This window comes from Equus asinus, chromosome 6, assembly GCF_041296235.1.
Source record: "Equus asinus isolate D_3611 breed Donkey chromosome 6, EquAss-T2T_v2, whole genome shotgun sequence".
Classification (NCBI taxonomy): domain Eukaryota; kingdom Metazoa; phylum Chordata; class Mammalia; order Perissodactyla; family Equidae; genus Equus; species Equus asinus.
The window spans coordinates 39,021,850-39,040,944 of record NC_091795.1 but is presented as its reverse complement, the minus strand read 5'-3'; the positions used below and the strand labels follow the sequence as shown (position 1 = coordinate 39,040,944).

The following is a 19,095-nucleotide window of genomic DNA, read 5'->3' as shown; positions in this document are numbered from 1 at the left end:
TTTGGAATGGAGAAGGATTTCCCGTGTTATCTAATCCGACCTCTTCTTGGCTTCACCACTTTCTGGCGTGGGTGAATTAACCATCTTGTGTCTCAGTTTCCTCAACTGTAAAACAAGGTCAGACTATCACCTACTTCAAATAGGGTATTGTGAAAATTATGTAAGTCAGTATTGATGAGGATTTTTAGGCTGCTTAATTTTAAAACGGTTTATGATGAGGATTTCAGGCTGGTTACTTTTAAAACTACAGATGAGAAGCAGGCTCCGAGGACTGGAATTTTGCTTGCCCTTTTGAGAGACATTTGCATTTGTGAAGGAAGGGGGGGATGAGCTTGTAGGGACCTGAAATTGGCCACCCCAAGGGATGACTCTTTGGCATCGGGATTGTTTTGGGCTGACTGCTTTTGATAAACTGGGACAGGGAAGGAGGCTCTGGGGAATGGAACTTGCCCTTGTTGGGACATATTTACATTTGTAAGGTAAATCTCTATCTGTAAAGGTGCCTCCCTCTCTGTACCAGGAAGAAGAAGAGAGATGACCTTATCCCTAGAAACTCTTAATGGGAAAGGCAAGAACTTAAGTTGGTTGCTGTCTGGCAAGCTCACGTAACTGATTTAGGGTGGTGGCTTCTGACCTTTACTTAATCCGATTTGATTCTTGTCTAAAAGTCATGGGATCACCCAATGACCAGACCCCACCTTCACTGATACCATTTTAACATTTTTTTCATGTTCTTTCCTTTGTCTTCGTAAAGAGATGACTCACATACCTATGCCTTATTAAATTTAGCCCTAACCCTCAACTCAGGGCAGCAGCAGGAGCTGTGACTGCCCGTGGGTCCTGTCCCCATGCCAGCGGGGGCAGCAGCAGCGGCCCTGCCTGCCCACGGGCCCTGTCCCCATGCCAGCGGGGGCAGCAGAAGCGGCAGCAGAAGCTCTCACTGCCCATGGGTCCTGTCCCCATGCTACACTATTCTCTAAATAAAAGAGCACTACTGCCAGATCTGAAGAGTCTAAGAAATCTTTCTTTCGACTCCTTGGCTCACCGACCCCACATCAAGTATGACATATACAAATGTAAAGCACTTGGAACCATGCATATAGTGCTTAAAAAAATGTGAGCTATTACAACAGAATTGACTTAGTTAAACCTGTTATTGCAAGTATCAACTGTTCCTCTATGCCAGCAGATCTCAAAGTGTGGTGTGGGGACCAATGGGGGGCGGGGAAGGGGGTTATTCTGAGTGACCCTTTTCAAGGATCCGTGAAGTCAAAACTATTTTCTTAATAATGTTAAGAAGTTATTTGCCCTTTTCATTCTCATTCTCTCAATAAGATGCAGTGTTTTCCAGATTCGCGAAAAGTGATAACCTTTACAGAAGCAGCCAGAGAATCCAGTTGTCTTCCCTATTAAGCCAGATAACGTAACGTAATGACACAGTGTATTATTTTAAATGAATATTTTAAAACTTTAATTTCTAATACAATAAATATTGATATAACCTACAGAAACAAAAGCTTTTTGTGGTCCTCAATAATTTCTAAGAGCGTAAAGCGATCCTGCGAACAAAAAGTTTGAGAACCAATGCTCTGATGCAACTCGTGATTGCACAAACTTGGATGCCTTGTGATCACCACAACTTCAACCTCTCCAGCCTCTATGCCTTTTTCTTGTGGTTTCCAGTCTGGACTGAACCTCTGCCATTTCTGCCTGCAAAGTCCTAGCCCTCCTTCAAGAGCATCTTGCTCTCCTTGATGCTGGTCCAGATTTTGCGCCCTCCTCAGTACCCTCTTTCCGGCCTGGGCCCTCCGGGGAAGGTCCAGGCCTCCCTTGGACACTTGCCCTTCCCAGCCTTGGGTATCATTCTGAGTTGACTGAGACTCTCTAGCGGGTCGGGTCTGGATTTCTCCAGACCTGGCACTCCTCCGGGCACCAGCCCCGCCCAGCCACCACATTCACCAAGAGGCTCCACACGGGCTCAACCAGGCCGGAGAGTCACCGGGAGCAGCAAGAGAGACCCGGAGAGACCAGCAGCCGGGATCGCGCAGGGAGACAGAGATAAAACCGCCCAGTACCCGCCCACCACGGTCCGGGGAGCGCCCCGTCGCGTGAGGGGCGGAGCCACGCGTCCACAGGGGGCGTGGCCTCCAGTGCGCGCGGGAAAGGGGCCGGAGCCGCCTGCGCGCGCACAGTCGGCGGCCGCGCGCAGCACGCTCGGGGCCGGATGGCGGCGGCGGCGGCTGGAAGCGGAACGCCCCGGGAGGAGGAGGGGCCCGGTGGGGAGGCAGTGGCCCCTCCGCCCCAAGCCCCGACGGGTGCGCCCGGGGCTCGTCTCTCGAGGCTGCCTCTGGCGCGAGTGAAGGCCTTGGTGAAGGCGGACCCCGACGTGACGCTCGCGGGACAGGAAGCCATCTTCATTCTGGCACGAGCTGCGGTGCGGCGGGAACGAGAGGGACACAAGGCGGGCCGGGGAGCGTGGCGAGGGGCGGGGCCTCGGGGACTTCCGGGGGTGGAGCTTAGCGGCGCCTTGGGCTGGATTTGGGGAGTGTGGGATGTACTGGGGACAGGGAGGTGGGAGAGGTGCTGAGGCCCGATTGGAGCTGTGAGTGTAGGAAGGGAAGACGGAAGAAGGGTCACGTAGGGTGGTTGTATTGGTTTGTTAACACACCTGCCTCTTCAGGAGGGCCTGGACGACGACTTTAATTTGCATCTCCAGTGTCTAACACAGAATTTGTAGGAGTCTCAAGTGAATGAGTGGGATGAATTTACAAGGAAGGGAGGAGGGACGTGTCTGGGCTACTGCGAGAGTGGGAAGGGGAATAGAGCATCATGAAGTCCAGGACAACCTTCAGCTGCCCTGAGACCCTCCCCATGCATCTGAGCCCCCTTTCGTCCCTCTCCCCTGACTCAAACAGGAGCACTCACAAGACTTGTGCTAGAACCAGTTGGTACAATTCTCTTTGTTTGCTTCACAGGAACTGTTTGTGGAGACCATTGCAAAAGATGCCTACTGCTGTGCCCAACAAGGGAAGAGGAAAACCCTGCAGAGGAGAGATTTGGGTAGAGTGTCACTGTGGTATCCTGGATCTGGGGGCGGACAAGCGAGGGCTGGGCAAGGTTTCCCCTTTCACTGGTTGAGAAGGCATCACTGTAAGAAGAGAGGTGCCACAGGGTCTCTATCGGGTGTTTTGTTGGACTGTCACATTGCCAGAAAGCCCTTACCTTTAGGATTTCTCTACTTTGAGTGGCTGGAGAGGTGCCATAGCAGAGAGTGAAAGGAGTCTAGGTGTTGCCAGAGCTAACTAGACCCCTTTATACCTTCTGCCATATTGTACCAGGCTTGACATTTCTTTTCCCCCTGGAACGTGAGGGTTTGGTTTCTGACTCTTCTTTCTAGTTGGTGACCTTCACACATGTGTAAGCTTTCATATACTGTCATCTTACTTTCCTGGCTCTATTGCCAAACTCTTCTCTGATGACTTTCAGAGCAAAGAGGTTCCCCCCACTGAACAGTGTTTACCTAGGTATTTCTTACTCCTGTAGAGAGACAGATGATCGGTAAGATTTGGTGGTGGAGTATAGGAATGGATCTCAAGACAGCGAGGAACACATTTATAAATGCCCACATTTTCATAAAACCTCATGCCCTTCAGTGCGTGGGTTGTGCTTTTTTGGGGGGCTGATGTCCAAATGATCTGAGTTGGTCAGGTGTCCCTTTACCTTGTGTTTCAGATAATGCAATAGAAGCTGTGGATGAATTTGCTTTTCTGGAAGGTGAGTTCTTTATCAATGGGTGATCATTTCCGTTTGGCCTTCCATGCTAATGATCTGAGTTCACAACCTTGTAAAACTGATGCCGGGTTCTTCCTTGTTTGTGTAGGGATAATTCTTTCTCCCTACTTCCTGTTAAGATAGGAAAAACTGACTTGCTAAATCTGGTGAGATTTAGCAATTTTAATTCTATTCCCTTGGGTAATTAAAACTTTTTCCTGAATGTTGCTAACCATAAAAAATGGAAGGGAGTATAAAGACCCCAGTGGAGTTAGGTGGACTCAGAAGTTTGCTTCTTGCTTTGATCTCCATCTCTAGATATAAATCTTCCTCCTCATCATAATGCTAGAGTTCAGAAACAGTGGCCAACATTTAAAGGGTTACTTGTTCCTTCTCTTCAACGATCTGTGTAAAGCGATGATTTTGCTGCAGGGAGAGTCTGTCCTGTATCTGTTCTTAGGAATTTCGGATTAACTCATGTGCTAACTAAATCTTGTCAATGAAATAGAAAATATTTGAAATGCCTCATTTTATCTACCTTCTCTTAGAGCTGTTTCTCCTACTTAATTCCTAAATCTGATCAGCTTGCTCTTCTCTACACATATTCTGATTGGATAGTTGTGTGAAAGCCCTGCATCTAGAGTTCATTCTCCTCTTTACCATACCAGAGTGTTCTCATCACCTCCTTCAGGCCTCATTACCTATTTTTACTCCTTTGTTCTGCATCTGTACATCAACCTAGGCCTCTGGCCCTTTCGATATATTCTTTTAAATGTCTTTTAAGATATATTCCCATGGCCAGCTTCAAACCTAGATTATTGAGTATTCTCTTAATTTGTAGATCTTTCTTAAGCCTTTTTTTCTGTGTACTCATTTTTCTTAAAAATAACTTGTTAGCTGCCTACCTAAGGCAGGCAACTTCTTGTGACTGAGTTCCTGTCAGTTCCCCAATCAAAAATGTTTAGAGTCTACCTTACATGTTCATTTTTAGTTACCAGCTTTTCAAAGAGGTGAGTGATATGATCAAATTTGTATTTTAAAGACATAACACTACTGACCTGTGGGTACTAAACTGGAGGGCGCTGGGAACAGAAGTGGAGAGATCTTACGCAGTTTCCTTCTCTAGCCTCCACCGTGCCATAGAGCTTAGCTTGGAATTTGGTGGGGAAAATTGGCCGTGAGCTAACATCTGTTGCCAGTCTTCCTTTTCTTTTTTTTTTCCGCCTCCCGAAGCCCCAGTACATAGTTGTATATCCTAGTTGTAGGTCCTTCTAGTTCTTCTGTGTGGGACACCACCTCAGCATGGCTCCATGAGGGGTGTGTAGGTCCGTGCCCAGGATCCAAACTGGCAAACCCCAGGCTGCTGAAGCGGAGTGTGCAAACTTAACCACTGCACCACCGGGCCAGCCCCAGCTTGGATTTTTAATAAATGGCCATTTCTTGAGTGGTAGATGTGTTCATTTTCATCTTCTGATCCAATAAGCTCAGTAATTGAAGCCGTCTGCTCTACCGCACATTAGTAGATCTGAATTTTGGCCATTTTAGACCCTGTAGGTTCAGTCAGTATATATTATTTTGTACCTGGTAAAATAAATGTTTTATATCCTTACATGTGTATGTTCTAAGTAGAAAATTATTCTTTTTTTTTCTTTTTTAATCAAGGCAGTATATATTCATGCTTAAAAATCAAATAGTTACCTAATGGCTTACAATGAAGTGTAACTGCTGCCTCTCACCCTTTTGTTTCCCTTTTTAGCTTTTCAGGCGCTTACTTATATTTCTAAATGACATGCTTGTCTTTGACTTATCAACCGTAGATGTTATCTGTTGACTCCCTGCTATGATAAGTGAAGATTTGGCTAACCTGTACTACCCCATAGATTCCTTTCCTCCTGTCTGATTTTTGGTGGTTAAATCATCATTTTTAGTTCCTTTGTTACCTTTTCAGTTTACATAACATATAGAATATCTATTTTTTTTGTTTTCTCGCCACTTTGTGATGCATGACTGTTGGTGCACCTATCCCTTCCTTTCCCATGTTTGGCCCACTTCCAGCTCTCACTTTGTGTCATCTGTACTTGTACTTTGTCATTGTCAAGGCTGATAACATATCTTCTCATCGTAGTTAAGTCTTCCCTGCTTTAGCTGTAGGTTGGGTGTGGAACTTGAAAAACAGTACTGTGAACAGTCTTTCTCTACCCTCTCTGTCCTTTAATCCCATGCAGGGCCCCTCCCTGCCGGCAACTCTTATTAGTCTCTTGTGTACTCTTCTGGATATTTTATGCAAATGTGTGTCTATTTGTATTCTTTTTTAAGCCTTCCCATATGAAATGTAACACAAAGAACAAATGTAAAGTCAGTAAATAATCAGATGAACACCATTGTAACCATCAACTAGGCCAAGAGATAGGATACTGTCAGCCCAGAAGCCCCGTATGTATCCCTTCATCATATGTCTCTCCACCCCCTTTCCTGACAACTGTATCCTGACGTTTTGGTAGTTACTTCCTTGACTTTTCTTTATAGTTTTACCACATAAGCATGCATCCCTAAATACTAGGATTTAGTCAAATTGCAATGCTGCGTCATTGTTTATAAGAGAGATTGGCATTTGTTTTTCATATTGAATGTGAGCCTCATACAGTTTTTTGGAGAGTGTACCCTTTTTATCTGTTCTCTGGAAAACTGTGAGATAGGAATTATTTCTTTGAATGTTTGCTGAAATTCATCAATGAGGCCATCTGGGCCTGGAATTGTCTTTGTGGGAATATTTTTGATTATTGATTCAGTTTTTTGAATGTTTTTAGGACCATTCTGGTTTAATTTTCTTGAGACAGTTTCCACTCCCCAAAGAGTTATAGTTTTTGTAAGAATTTATGCATTTTATCTAAATTTGTTGACATAAAGTTTTTCACGGTATTCTGTTATCTTTGTAATGTGTATATTTATTGATGTCCTCTTTTTATTCTTGGTGTTATGAGAGCCTTTTCTCTTTTTCCTTGATCACTTTCTCTAGAGGTTTGTCAGTTTTATTAGTTTTTTCAAAGAACGAACCTTTGGTTTTGTTGATTCTTTCTATTATGTATTTTTCCACATTTCATTAGTTTCTGACCTTTATTATTTCTTCATTTTAAATTTTTTTGCATTTAATTTTCTGCTCTTTTCTAACTTCCTGAGATGGATCTTTCGTTCATTAATTTTTAGCTTTTTTCTCTGCTATATGCATTTAAGTTATAAATTTCCCCCTGGATACTGCTGTAGCTGTATCGTGCAAGTTTTAATAGGTAGTATTTTCATTATCATTTGATTTGAAATATTTTTAAGTGCTTTTTTTTTTCTTTTTGTGAGGAAGATTGGCCCTGAGCTAACATCTCTTGCCGATCTTCTTTTTGCTTGAGGAAGATTGTTGCTGAGCTCACATCTGTGCCAGTCTTCCTCTATTTTGTGTGGGACACTGCCACAGCATGGCCTGATGAGCGGTGCTAGGTCCACTAGGTACATATGGGTTTAAATCTACCATCTTATTTTGTGCTTTCTATTTGTCTTGCCTGTTTTGTTTTTTTCTTCCCATTTTTTGCCCTTTTTTTGAGTATAATTTATTATTCTATTTTTTCCTGTATCAGTTTGGAAGTTATACACTCTGTTCTTTTAGTTGTTACTCTACCAGTTACTACATGCGTCTTTATCAGAGCCTAATGTTAGTACCTTCCCTCTCATCCTCAGCAAGGTGGAATCTTAGCATCCAGTAACTCTCAGTCCCTTGTCCCCACTCATGCTGTTCTTGTCAAGTGTTTTTGTTTTGTTTTAGACAATCCACATAAGGCATTATTATTGCTATATTATACAGGCAATGATATATGAATTTATCCATATATTTATGTTGTCTTTGCTTTTTTCTTTTTATATTTCTTCTCCTCCAGTTGTGATTATTTTCTTTTAAATCTTTTAGAACTTCCTTTAGTATGGGTTTGCTGGTAGCTGACTCTCTGCTTTTTTATTTTTTGGTATGAAAAAGCCTTTTTTTTTCTTTCATTGTTGAAGGCTATTTTGCTGAATATAGGGATCCAGGTGGGAAATTATTTCTTTTAGTACGTTGAAGCTATCATGGTACTGTTTTTTGGCTTTCATTGTTTATGTTGAGAAATCATTTAGTCTGTTAATCTTTTGAAGCTAATTTGTCCCTTTTTCTTCTGTCTGCTTTTAAGTTCTTCTCTTTGATTTTTCTGTGGTTTCACTCTCATGTATCTAGGTATAGATTTCGCTTTTTGTAGTCAGTTTAGGCTTCTTAAATCTATGGATAGATTTCTTTCAGCTGTCCTGGAGAAGTCCCAGCCAGTATCTTTTCAGATATTGGCTCTGTTTTGTTCTTTCTCCTTTCTCTCTGGGATTCCTGTTAAACATATGTTAAAACTCAACCATAATTTTGCCTCTTCATGATGCATTGTGTGTAATTTTACTCACATTCCCGTTTATTAATTCTCTCTTCAGTGGTCTTGTCTCATTTAAACTTTTCTGTTGATTTCTTAGTTTTTGTTTTTGTGTTTTAAGTTCTGCAAATTCCGTTTAGTTATTTTCAAATCTCTTTTGTCACTTTTTATTGTTTGTACTTGTTGCAAATGTTTTGACGCTCATCTTTTATTTCTTTAAACATAGGAAGTACAGTTGTTTAAAGGTCTGTGTCCAATCTAATGTCCAAAGCCTTTTGAGGCTGGTTTATTGTCTTTTATTTTTCTGTCTATTTCTGTTAGAACTGTCTCACAGTCTTTCCCCTATATGCCTAGTTATTTTGGCATATTGGTCATTGTACTTGAGAAGATTATTTGTTGGATAATTTGAGGCTTGTGTGATGAAACCTTTCTCCAAAGAAGAGTTTCCTGTGCTTCTGCAAGGCACCTGGGGGTGTGTGTCGGTGCAGGGCCTCCTTTCCAAATCCAAGACTGGGGGATTCCTTCATCACCGTGATGTGAACCCTGACTGCAGGCCGGTGAGGGGGCTGACTTAATTTTAGTCCAGCCTTACTCTGAGGGTGTAGCCTTTTGGGACTCCAGCCTTAAAAAAGGGAGTGGTTATCAGACCTTCCCACTTGAGCAGCCTCCCAGATTTGACTCTTGATTTGCTCAACCCACCCCGCAGAAATCACAGCACAGTTTCTCACCTCTGTCTTTCGGTTTGGCAAATGCCCTCAGGGCAAAAGCAGTTTTGGAAGCTGGGTTTTCTTTGTGTTCTTTCCTTCTCTAGATTTTGGATTTGCCTGCTCTTGATGCCTTTTCAATATCTGAAGGATTTTCTTTTTAAAAATATTTTACTCAGCTTGATCAGTTGGTCTCGGCAGAATGTTGCCATTATCAAAAGCAGAGGCCGTTTTTTTTTTTTTTTTTAAATTAGAGATATTTTTGCTTTGTTTTCTTATGTGTTCTTTTCCGTGAATTATCTGTTTTATTCTAGGTCGTCATCTTTTTCTTATTTTTTTTTTAAATAAATCTTAGTCTTTCATCATGTAGGCTTTCTTCAAATGCCTGGTAATTTTCATTCCATTTAAGAATGAGAGAATCAGAAGCCTGTTTGGAAGCTGTGTACGTGTGTGGATGGGAGGGTGGTTTTTGCCTGACAGTTTTACTTCAGGATGGGCAGGAGTAGGGCCAGGTGATACGCGGTGGGCCTCCAAAGGCCAGAGTGCAGAAAGCGTTACTGTGGCGAGCTGGCATTTTCAGAAGCCGCTCTAGTTCTCCAGGTAATACATTTAGTTCTTTAGAAGAGAACCCTCTGATTTTGTTTTCAACTTAGGTTTAAATGCTTCTTTTCTGGTAGTGCTGCCTTCAGGGAGGGTTGTGGGGGGATGGGGTCAGCCATTTCTCATACAGACCCTGGGGGCATTAACCTATCGTAGCCTTGCGTCTGTCTCATTCCTGTGTCTGAGTCTGGAGCCTCCCGTGAGTCTCCTGGCACGCGGGCTCCACCTCTGCTGCAGCTCCTCTGTGTTCATTCTAGGCACATTTTCCCCTGCTCTGTTTACAAACATCCATCAGTCACATTTCTATTATTCAGCTTTTTATTGAAATCTCTTGACTGCTGATGGGCCTCCATTCTTTGTTGTAGATTTATACCTTTCTTAAACCTTTTTTCATTTTGAATGGAATCTTGGATGGAAGGGAATACAAACTTGTGGGCTCAGTCTCCCATCTTGAAATGGAACTTTCTCGAAAGATTATAAGCCCTTTGCTTAGAGAACTTACCTCATTTATTTAGTATCACTCACCCCTTTTATGGTCTCCACAAATGCTCATTAACCAACGCAACAACTTCTCAGCCCTTTTCCCACCTCTAATTCTAACTGTCCAAACAGTGTGCTTAATTCCCAGCTGCCCACCCTCTGTGATGCTGTGTTTTTCCCTGAGGATCTTTTGGATTGATATTCTTCAAAACGAGTATTTTGGTCTTAGATAACTGCTGGTCCCAAAGCAGCTTCCATTTTAACTTGGCCCGGCTTGTTATGCTCCTCCAGCTCTGGAGGCACCATGCTTTACTCATTGCTCTTTGTGTTTTTAGGTACTTTGGATTGATTGCTGAGCTGGGCAGTTTTGTGAGCCCTCCCCTGCGTCCTTCAGCTAGCCCCTCTGCAGGCCTCAGCTTTGAAGAAGAGTCTTTGGAGTGTTGCACTGCCACACTTTCTGTTCTACCTTCTCCTAAGGTGGGACAAGCAGAGGGCTCACCTGTTAGCTTTTCTCTACAAGGTCTTTCACTACTTGTGTCTTCCATTGCCGGCCTGGATCCAGCTGCTGCTGCTTGGGGCAGAGATAAAGAAAATGATTTGTGCAGGTTGCTTAATGAATGATAAGGACCAGAATAAAGGTCTGTGATCAACTTCACCTTAGTGTGTTGTATAATCTTGACTTTGTTCTTGACTGGAGAGCACACATGCCCAATCACAGACCTTTCTGATCTTCCCTGCCAGACATTGTGAACCTCAGTCTCTCATTTATTTGTTCATTTTTTCCCCAACATGTCACCAGAATGTGGTTCCAGAATTTATAGGATGCCATTTAGGGTCTTTGGAAGTTCAAATAAATGTGATCCTAGATTTAAAACCAATCAAATTTTTAACGGCTTTATTGAGATATAATTCACACAGTGTACTATTTACTCATCTAAAGTATATGTTTCAATAGTTTTTAGTATATTCATAGATATGTTCAATTATCACCACAGTCAATTTTAGAACATTATTAACAGAATCATATGTGGTATTTTGTGTCTGGCTTCTTTCGCTTAGATAGTTTTCAGCGTTTATCTTTGTTATAACATGTATCAGTACCCATTCCTTTATTTTTATTTTTAAAATTGTGGCAAAATATATATAACAAAATTTACCATTTTTGAATGTACAGTTCTGTGGCATTAAATACATTCACCTTGTTGTGCAGCATCAGCATCATCCATCTCCAGAACGTTTTTCATCTTCCCAAACTGAAACCGTACCCATTAAACAAGAACTCCCCGTTCTCCCCTCCCCCGGGTCTACCTAAATTTTGGTTTTTGAGGGAAGGCGCGGGTCACATAGCGGGAAAGAGGCAGTGTACTTAGAAAGCAGTGGTCACGGAGAGCAGCAGGAAGCCACAGACAGTGGGTCTGAAGTGTTTTTGGATCATGGATTGAAGATAGAAGGTCTACAGATATCCATAGAAAGATGTACAGATGCTCAGTCCTGTAATGTTTTATAAATAAATTTTCTTTTAGAATAATGCTGATTTGCAGAAAAGTTACAAAGATAGTACAGAGTTCTTGTATACCCGTCACCTAGTTCCCCCATTGTTAACATCTTACATTTGCCAGGTACATTTGTGAAAACTAAGAAACTGACGTTTATACGTTGCTGTTAACTAAACTCCAGACGTTATTTGGATTTCTCCAATTTTCCCATTAATACCCTTTTTCTGTTCTAAGATCCAATCTAGGATACTATGTTGCATTTACTTTTGATGTCTCCCCAATCTCCTCTGGTCTGTGACAGTTTCTCAGTCTTTCCACATTTTTCATGACCTTGACAGCCTTCAGTAGCACGGGGGAGGTATCCTATAGAATGTCCCCAACATGGGTTTGTCTGTTTTTCTCATGATTAGTTGGTCTCATAACTTTGCTTATAATTTCAGGGATTACACAGACCCTCGAGGTCCTTTCAGGGGCCTCCTCTTATTATTGCAAATGGGAATTTAAAAGTGCATGCTGGCCTTTTTCCAAGATAAACTCAAATTAGAGGTTACAGCCCATTAGTGGGACATGGAATCAATGTAGTATGTTGGCACTGGCATTTTTAAGTAATCTATTGAAAGCAGGAGAGTGTTGCACTGAGTAAAGGGTAAGTATTAATTTTTCTTTCATTTATATGTGTGTATACTAGGTCATTGTGTAAAATCTATGTGGTGGGCAGAATTTTGGCCCCCATGACTTTTGCCCCTTTGCCTGTGAATATGTTATGTTACATGGCAAAAGGGGTATTGCAGATGTAATTAAGGTTGCTAACCAGTTGATTTTAAAATAGATTATCTTGGATTATCTGGGCACACCCAAAGTAATCACATGAACTCTTAAAAGCAGAGCTTTCTTCTGGCTGAGGGTAGATGAGGAAGTTACAGAGATGTGGCAGAAGAGCCTGTCAGAAAGATTCAAAGCATGAAAAGGACTTGACCCGTTGTTGCTGGCTTTGAAGATGGAGAGGGCCATGAGCCAAGGAATGTGGCAGCTTTCAGAGGCTGAGAACCATCTCCGACTGACAGCCAGTAAGGAAACAACCTCAATCCCGCAAAGGCACAGAACTGAATTCTGCCGCTAAATTGTATGGCCTTGCAAGTGGATTTTCCCCTGGAGCCTCCAGATGGAGCCCAGGCCAGTTGATGCCTTCTCTTTGACCTTGTAAGACCCAGAGCAGAGAATCCAGCCACACTGTGCCAGACTTCTGACCTGTAAAACTGTGAGGTAATAAGTGAGTTGTTTTAAGCTGCCAAAATTGTGGTGACAATGTATTTTTTACTGGGGGTCAAGGTAAGAAAACATTGGAAAATATTGCTGTAGTGGAAAGGATCCTGGATGGGGGTCAGGAGACTTACTCATGCCACCACTGCCACTGCCTGAGGTGAAGTTGGTGATCATTCACCCTTCCTGAGTTTTCTCTCATCAGTTGAGTGGGATATTCTAAAGTTTCTTTCACGTGACATATTTTTCTTTTATGGACTGATTTATTTTTTTTCCAGCAAAATTCACCCCTTTTAGTGGACAGTTCTATGAGTTTTGATAAATGTGTGTAATTACCATCTCAAGGTTTAGAACAGTTAGATCACCACAAAAGTCCCATTATGCTGCCTCTTTGTAGTCCTCTGTCACCCCTCTGGTGTGCCAGTCCCTGGCAACCACTGATCTATTTATTGCCCTTATAGTTTTGCCTTCCTAAATGGAATCACACAGTATGTGGACTTTTGAGTCTGGCTTCTTTAATTTAGCATAATGCATTTAAGATTCATCTACAGTCATGGGCCACATAGTGACGTTTTGGTCAATGGCAGACCGTGTATACAACCGTGGTCCCATAAGACGAGTACCATACAGCCTGGGTGTGTAGTAGGCTATACCATCTGGGTTTGTGTAAGTGCACTCTATCATGTTCACACACTGATGAAATCGCTTGGCGACTCATTTCTGAGAAAGGATCCCCATTGTTAAGTGACACATGACTGTATGTTGTGTGTATCAGTAATTTATTTTTTATTCCTGAGTAGTATTCCATTGTATGGAATGTATGTACCACATTCTGTTTATCCATTCACCAATTAAGAGAGATTTGGGTTGTTGTCAGTTTTTGGTAATTATAAATAAAGCTACCATAAATATTTGCATACAAGTTTGTATATGAACATAAATTTTTCTTTCGGGTAAATATGTAGGAGTGGGAATCCTGGATCTTATTCTAAACATATGTTTAGTTTTTAAAGAGATTGGCCAGCTGTTTCCCAAAGTGGCTGTGCCATTTTGCATTTATACCCGCAGTGTTTGAGAATTTCAGTGGTTCTGCGTCCTTGCTAGCACTTGGTATTGAAAAAGTTTTAGCTGTTCTAATAGGTACGTAGTGGTATTTCACTGTAGCTTTAATTTGCATTTCCCTAATAACTAATATGTTGAACATTTTTTTAATGTGCTTATTTGTCACTATGTGGCTTCTTTGGTGAATTGTCTGCTCTCATCTTTTTCCAATTTTAAAAATTGGGTTGATTTTTTTATTATTGAGTGTTGAGAGTTCTTTATATATCTATGCAAATCCTTCATTAGATATGTGTTATGCAGATATTTTCTCCCAGTCCCAAATGACATTGTTATTTTTAATCCTATAAGTAAGTCTCAACTGCACTCAGTTCTGTTGGTGAAATGACTTAAATGAGGCATCTGTGACTTCAGGGGCTCCTTGCTTTTTTTCGTTTCTGTGTTAAGTCCTGTGGAGGAGCAGGGCTTCTGTCATGGTCTGCAATCCCGTGCCCTGCTTCCCTTCCCTTGTTGTCTATCGGTCACGGGCTAATGGGTCAGAAAGGGAACCTGCATTCCCAGTGTCGCTGGCTGGGAGCGCTACAGTGGAGTTCCCTGCTATCTTAGATCATGCTGGGGGTGGGAAAGGAAGATGAGACCATTACCAGATATTGTGTAGGGTGAAGGCCCGCAACTACCGACACCCAGTATTAATAGTATGAAGGCCTAACGTTCAAAAAGAATAAGTGCAAATCATGCTAAAAACAATTTTAAATTTGTCCCTATTCCTTTTTTCTGTGTATCTGAGCCAGGGATCTGACATTCCTCACTCAAGCCTGAATAGCCCTGAACATCCCAGTGCTTAGAGCATTTTTCTGTATTTTCCCAATTAATTGATTCAGAGTATTGTACCTAATCTTGGATATTTTTTACTCTTTAGTGTTTAATGTTTCTTCCTCCATCCTTTCCTATAGGAACCTTAGTTCCCCTGTCAGATTTATAGAATTTAGCTAACCTGGGATCTTCAAGAAACATCGAATGCTTAACTGTGGGCATGCATATTTGATTCAGGGTGGTGGAGTGAATATGCTTTACAAGTCTCCTTTCTCTAATAGCTACCTAGTTAAATAAATGAACAATCCCCCCGACATTCATACAAATTAGCAAAATATTTAACCGCAACAATGGAACAAGGAATAGGGCACGTTGCAGCGCCACAGACTTCAGAAAGGACTAAATAAAGAATGACAGAAGATTCTGGAATTGAGGGGAAGCGCATCAAATAGAAAGATTCCTAACTCCCTCTTCCAGAATTGTAACTGGGAGTCACCCAAAATCCTGAGGATTCTTATACCCTCAATCAGGAGAGAAGAAAACCAAGTACGTATGTCGTTTTCCCTCTTCACACTGGAGAGAAGCAGAAGTGGTTGCTGGGGAGAAATGGGTGAAGCAGAGGCAAGCGGACCCTTTCCAGTGGCTGTGAGGGCTGTAGGCTGAGCTAGACGATGACCCCAAAGGCCAAGGCCACTCTTTCTAAGGAGACTAGAGCACAGCCTCCAGCAAGGTGGAGTGAATCATGGTTCTCTAAGTTAAGCCTCCAAGTTGGCCCAGCTTCTAAGGTGAGCTCTCCCTCTCCGCTCACCATATCTTCAGGCTATGGGAAAAGTATACTGGACAGATATCCAGCCCTCAGACTATAGCTCAGCAAAGAACAAATGGTGGGAAGTAAGTGGTTAGGGAAACGGATGCTGGAGCCAGAAAGCCTAGTTTCTAATCTGCCTCTGCTCCTTACAAGTTCCTTGAACAAGTTACTTAACGTGTTTATGCCTAAAATTCCTCATCTGTAAAATGGAGATAGTAATAATACCTCAGGATTCTTGTGAGGATTAAGTGAGTTAGTATGTGGAAAACACTTATAACAGTGACTGGGACATAGTAATTGCCATATAGCTAAGTGTTAGGTAATAACGCTTTTGTTATTATATCAGAGCAAATAAAAAGTCTAGAAAGACTGCCCAAGCATAAGCAGAGTGAAAATAAATAGCATAACTATATAAACAAGCAACAGCAAAACAAACTAAAAATAGAAACAGTGTTTGAAAGACAAGGAGCCCAATCTAGAAAAAGACGGTGTGAGGAATGGAAGATTCTTCATGAGTGTTTTGGATTACAGCGTAACATAACATGAATTCAATAAAATAAGAGTTCAAAGCTAAGTAATACATTAAAGAAATGAAGGAGAGGTCGCAGACCTTACTTTTCACTGCCAGTAACCGGTCTGTACTATCTAAAATGGAAACATATAATTTTAAAAAATGACTCTTTTCTTACGTTTTTTGTAGTCTCTTTTGTTAACCTTAGAGGAATGTTTTAGGAAATCATTTTCTTATGCTGAAGAAATATTTGATGTTCAGTCTAATTAAAGCTCATTTTCACTTTAGTTTTTTCCTCCTGTTAAATTTTAATAAAAGCAATTTTAGGATTTTGTCATTAAAATAGCAGTTGTAGTATTATTTTATGTAAGTATTTCTATTTACCTATCTACTCATCCAACCCAACTTTCTCTCATGGGCATATGCCTACGGTGGTTTTTTACCTAAGGGTAAGGATGGTTGTTTCTAGGTGGTGGACATTTTTTAAAAGCTTTCATCTGTTCTTTTCTGCATTGCTTATTACATGATGCAAGTTTTATGATGCAAGGAAGGACCAGAACTAGGAGGAGATTGGACAAGCTTTTTTAATACTGGATTGGACCAACCACTAAAATCTCTGAGACTGCTTGCCTCGGTATTGCCTAGTGATTCCCAAGAGCGATAAAATCTCCCAATTTTTGGGAATTTTGTCCCAGATTACATGTTATCTTCTCCATGTTATGCAAAAGAGAAATACCATATAGTTCCACTTATATGAAGCTCTAGAACAGGCAAAATTAATTTATAGTGGAAAAAAATCAGAACAGTGGTTATCTCTGGGGGATGGAGGTAGGAATTTACTAGGAAGAGGAGGGAACTTTCTGTGTTCTACATCTTGACAGGGGTGTGGGTCATATGGAGGCTTCTGTTTGTCAAAACTCAGCAAAAGATATACTTAAGATTATTGCAGTTCAATATATGTAATTTTTACCTAAAAAAACCCATAAGAAAATTTGGCATTCTAGTTAATGATGTGCATACTGAAGTGTTTAGGGGCAATGTATCGTGATATTTACAACTTACTTTGAAATGCATGGAAAATAAGATGGATTGATGGATGAAGAGAAATGTGGTAAAACAAATAAAGCAAAATGTTAACAAGTAGAATCTAGGTGGTGAGTCAACTTTTCTTTTTGAAAATTTTCATAATAAAATGTTGGGAAAATAAAGACCATTGCAATCCCCTGAGAGTTTGAGTGAAAAGGGAAGAGAGGGGAACCAAAGGTCCAGTCCACCAAGCATTTTATGTGCAGCACAGGCACTGAGATGAGTGAGATCCATCCTGGTCTTGCAGGAAATGAGAATCTGGGAGGAGAGTCACTTGGGAATAAATTTCTCTAATCCAAATGAATATTTTAGTGATGCATTAATAGAGACTCAAAGTGGTGAGTGTGAGAAAGGAAACTTACATCCCAACCAGAGGAAATTATGATAAGCCATCTCCCCATCGCCAACAAAGGGCAGCCATCTTCCAGACCTTGAGGATCCCTAACATGAAGGCTCTGGTCACTTCCAGAAGAGGTGCCTGATGCTGGTGTCTTCAGTTCCTGTTGTGGGACTGCTGTTCTTGGTGACGATATAGTTGCGTTGATGGATCAATCACAAGTGACTTGCTACTAATAATAGATACAGTTGACTTTAAAATAAATTTACTGGTCTGGATTTAAGGCTCTTCCTAGATAAAAGCATTTTCACGTCCATTTTAAAGTACTCTCTCAATGGGAGCTTATGGGTACAGTTAGAGCTGACTCAGTAAGAGCTGCACATGCTGAGGCTGCATCCTTTAGAGCACTACAAGAGTGAACAGCCCCTGCTATGTATCTCTTGATGGAAATTTGGTTTGGAAATTACCAGTTTAAACACTAGTTCCAAAACTTTACTATCTGTCAGATTCATCTGTGACGTTTGTTTAAAATGCCAATTTCTGGACCATACCATGCCCCCTCCCCCACCAAGACCTAATGAATCAGAATCTCAGGGATGGCGCTCCGAGAATCTCTCTCTTTCTTCCTCTTTTTTAAAACAAATTCCCCAGGTAATTTTTATCCCGGCACTGGTCCACAGACTTCTGGTCTACAGGAAGATGTAAATCTCCATCCTGAGGGCAAGGGAGAGGAAGTATGAATATAGAATGTCCCGAATAGAGAGGAAGTGAAGGAAAAACAACCGCCACCCACCCTTTTTAAGAAGTAAGAGGAGAAAATCAGATTCTGTAGGTCTTCTGATGCGAGTCCTGGATCAAGGAAAGGAATGAACACAAAGTGCAGAGAAAGATTCAAACCAAAGGAGGCCCCAGTTAGACTGCCTGCAAAGCTGTTCCATCTATTCAATGTACTTGTGTTCCCGGTTTATCACGCTCCTTGTCTACACAATCCTCATCATGCATAGTGCCTGGCTCACCGGTCCTTCATTCATGTCTGTTGAACTGATTCAGCATTCATAAAGGAGCCACTGTCATGGTAAGAAGTGGTCCTGGAATGCTGGCCTAAAGCCTGCAGGTGGCCCAGGAATTCAGAGGCTCCTACGTTCCTAGGCCACAACCAACAGAAGGAGGCTGGCTCCCGAAGCCCTTGGTGAAGGCAGCCACCCTAGACCACCACTTGGTAGAAGTGCTGTCTTCTGCCAAGTCAGGTTAAGGCTGGGACAATTTGGGGAATTTCCTCTGAGTTTTCTGGGAGATGACAAGTGCACTTTTTCTATGGATTCTAGCCTAGAATCCTCCCAGACTCTCTCCAACCAGTGTATTGAGTCAATACACAGAGTTCTGACTTCTCCTTCAGTGCAGGCCATCTGAACCTCAGAAATGTGTTGTCCTGCTTGGAAGATTGCATGCAGTGCAAAGAAAGGTGTGAGGCTCTTCTCAGAATCCCGGGATCAAAGCCGTTTGCTCATAATAACGTACTTTAGTGTATGAACTATGGTGGGGTCTCCCCAAGAGTTTGGAAATAAGAGGGAGGAAGATTGCCCTCTGAAAGTGGAACCTCAAAGTCAAGCACTTCAGAGGCTGAATTGCCCCCAGACTCAACTAGACCCGATCAAAAATATCGAGAAGAGTGTCAGTCAGTAGGGGGCACTGGTCAATCGTGAAAATGAGGAAGAAACCCCGGAGACGTGTTGGTAGGGCCCA

At 41.9% G+C, this 19,095-nt stretch overlaps 1 protein-coding gene across 1 annotated transcript; it reads left to right on the top strand.

The window, feature by feature from the left end:
- Nucleotides 1-2,138: 2,138 nt before the first annotated feature.
- On the top strand, nucleotides 2,139-10,637 carry POLE4 (DNA polymerase epsilon 4, accessory subunit). Its single transcript, XM_014847278.3, has 4 exons — nucleotides 2,139-2,434; nucleotides 2,976-3,060; nucleotides 3,733-3,774; nucleotides 10,318-10,637. Exons 1-4 carry the CDS (start codon nucleotides 2,225-2,227, stop codon nucleotides 10,329-10,331), a joined length of 351 nt encoding a protein of 116 aa, XP_014702764.1. The 5' UTR covers nucleotides 2,139-2,224; the 3' UTR covers nucleotides 10,332-10,637.
- The last annotated feature ends 8,458 nt before the right edge of the window (nucleotides 10,638-19,095 follow it).

What these genes read in the sequence shown, in the direction of transcription:
- POLE4 (XM_014847278.3), top strand. Translation starts at nt 2,225, where the DNA reads ATGGCGGCGGCGGCGGCTGGAAGCGGAACGCCCCGGGAGGAGGAGGGG. An exon ending in TCATTCTGGCACGAGCTGCG is followed by an intron (nt 2,435 to 2,975) that starts GTGCGGCGGGAA and finishes TTTGCTTCACAG; the next exon opens with GAACTGTTTGTGGAGACCAT. An exon ending in CCTGCAGAGGAGAGATTTGG is followed by an intron (nt 3,061 to 3,732) that starts GTAGAGTGTCAC and finishes CTTGTGTTTCAG; the next exon opens with ATAATGCAATAGAAGCTGTG.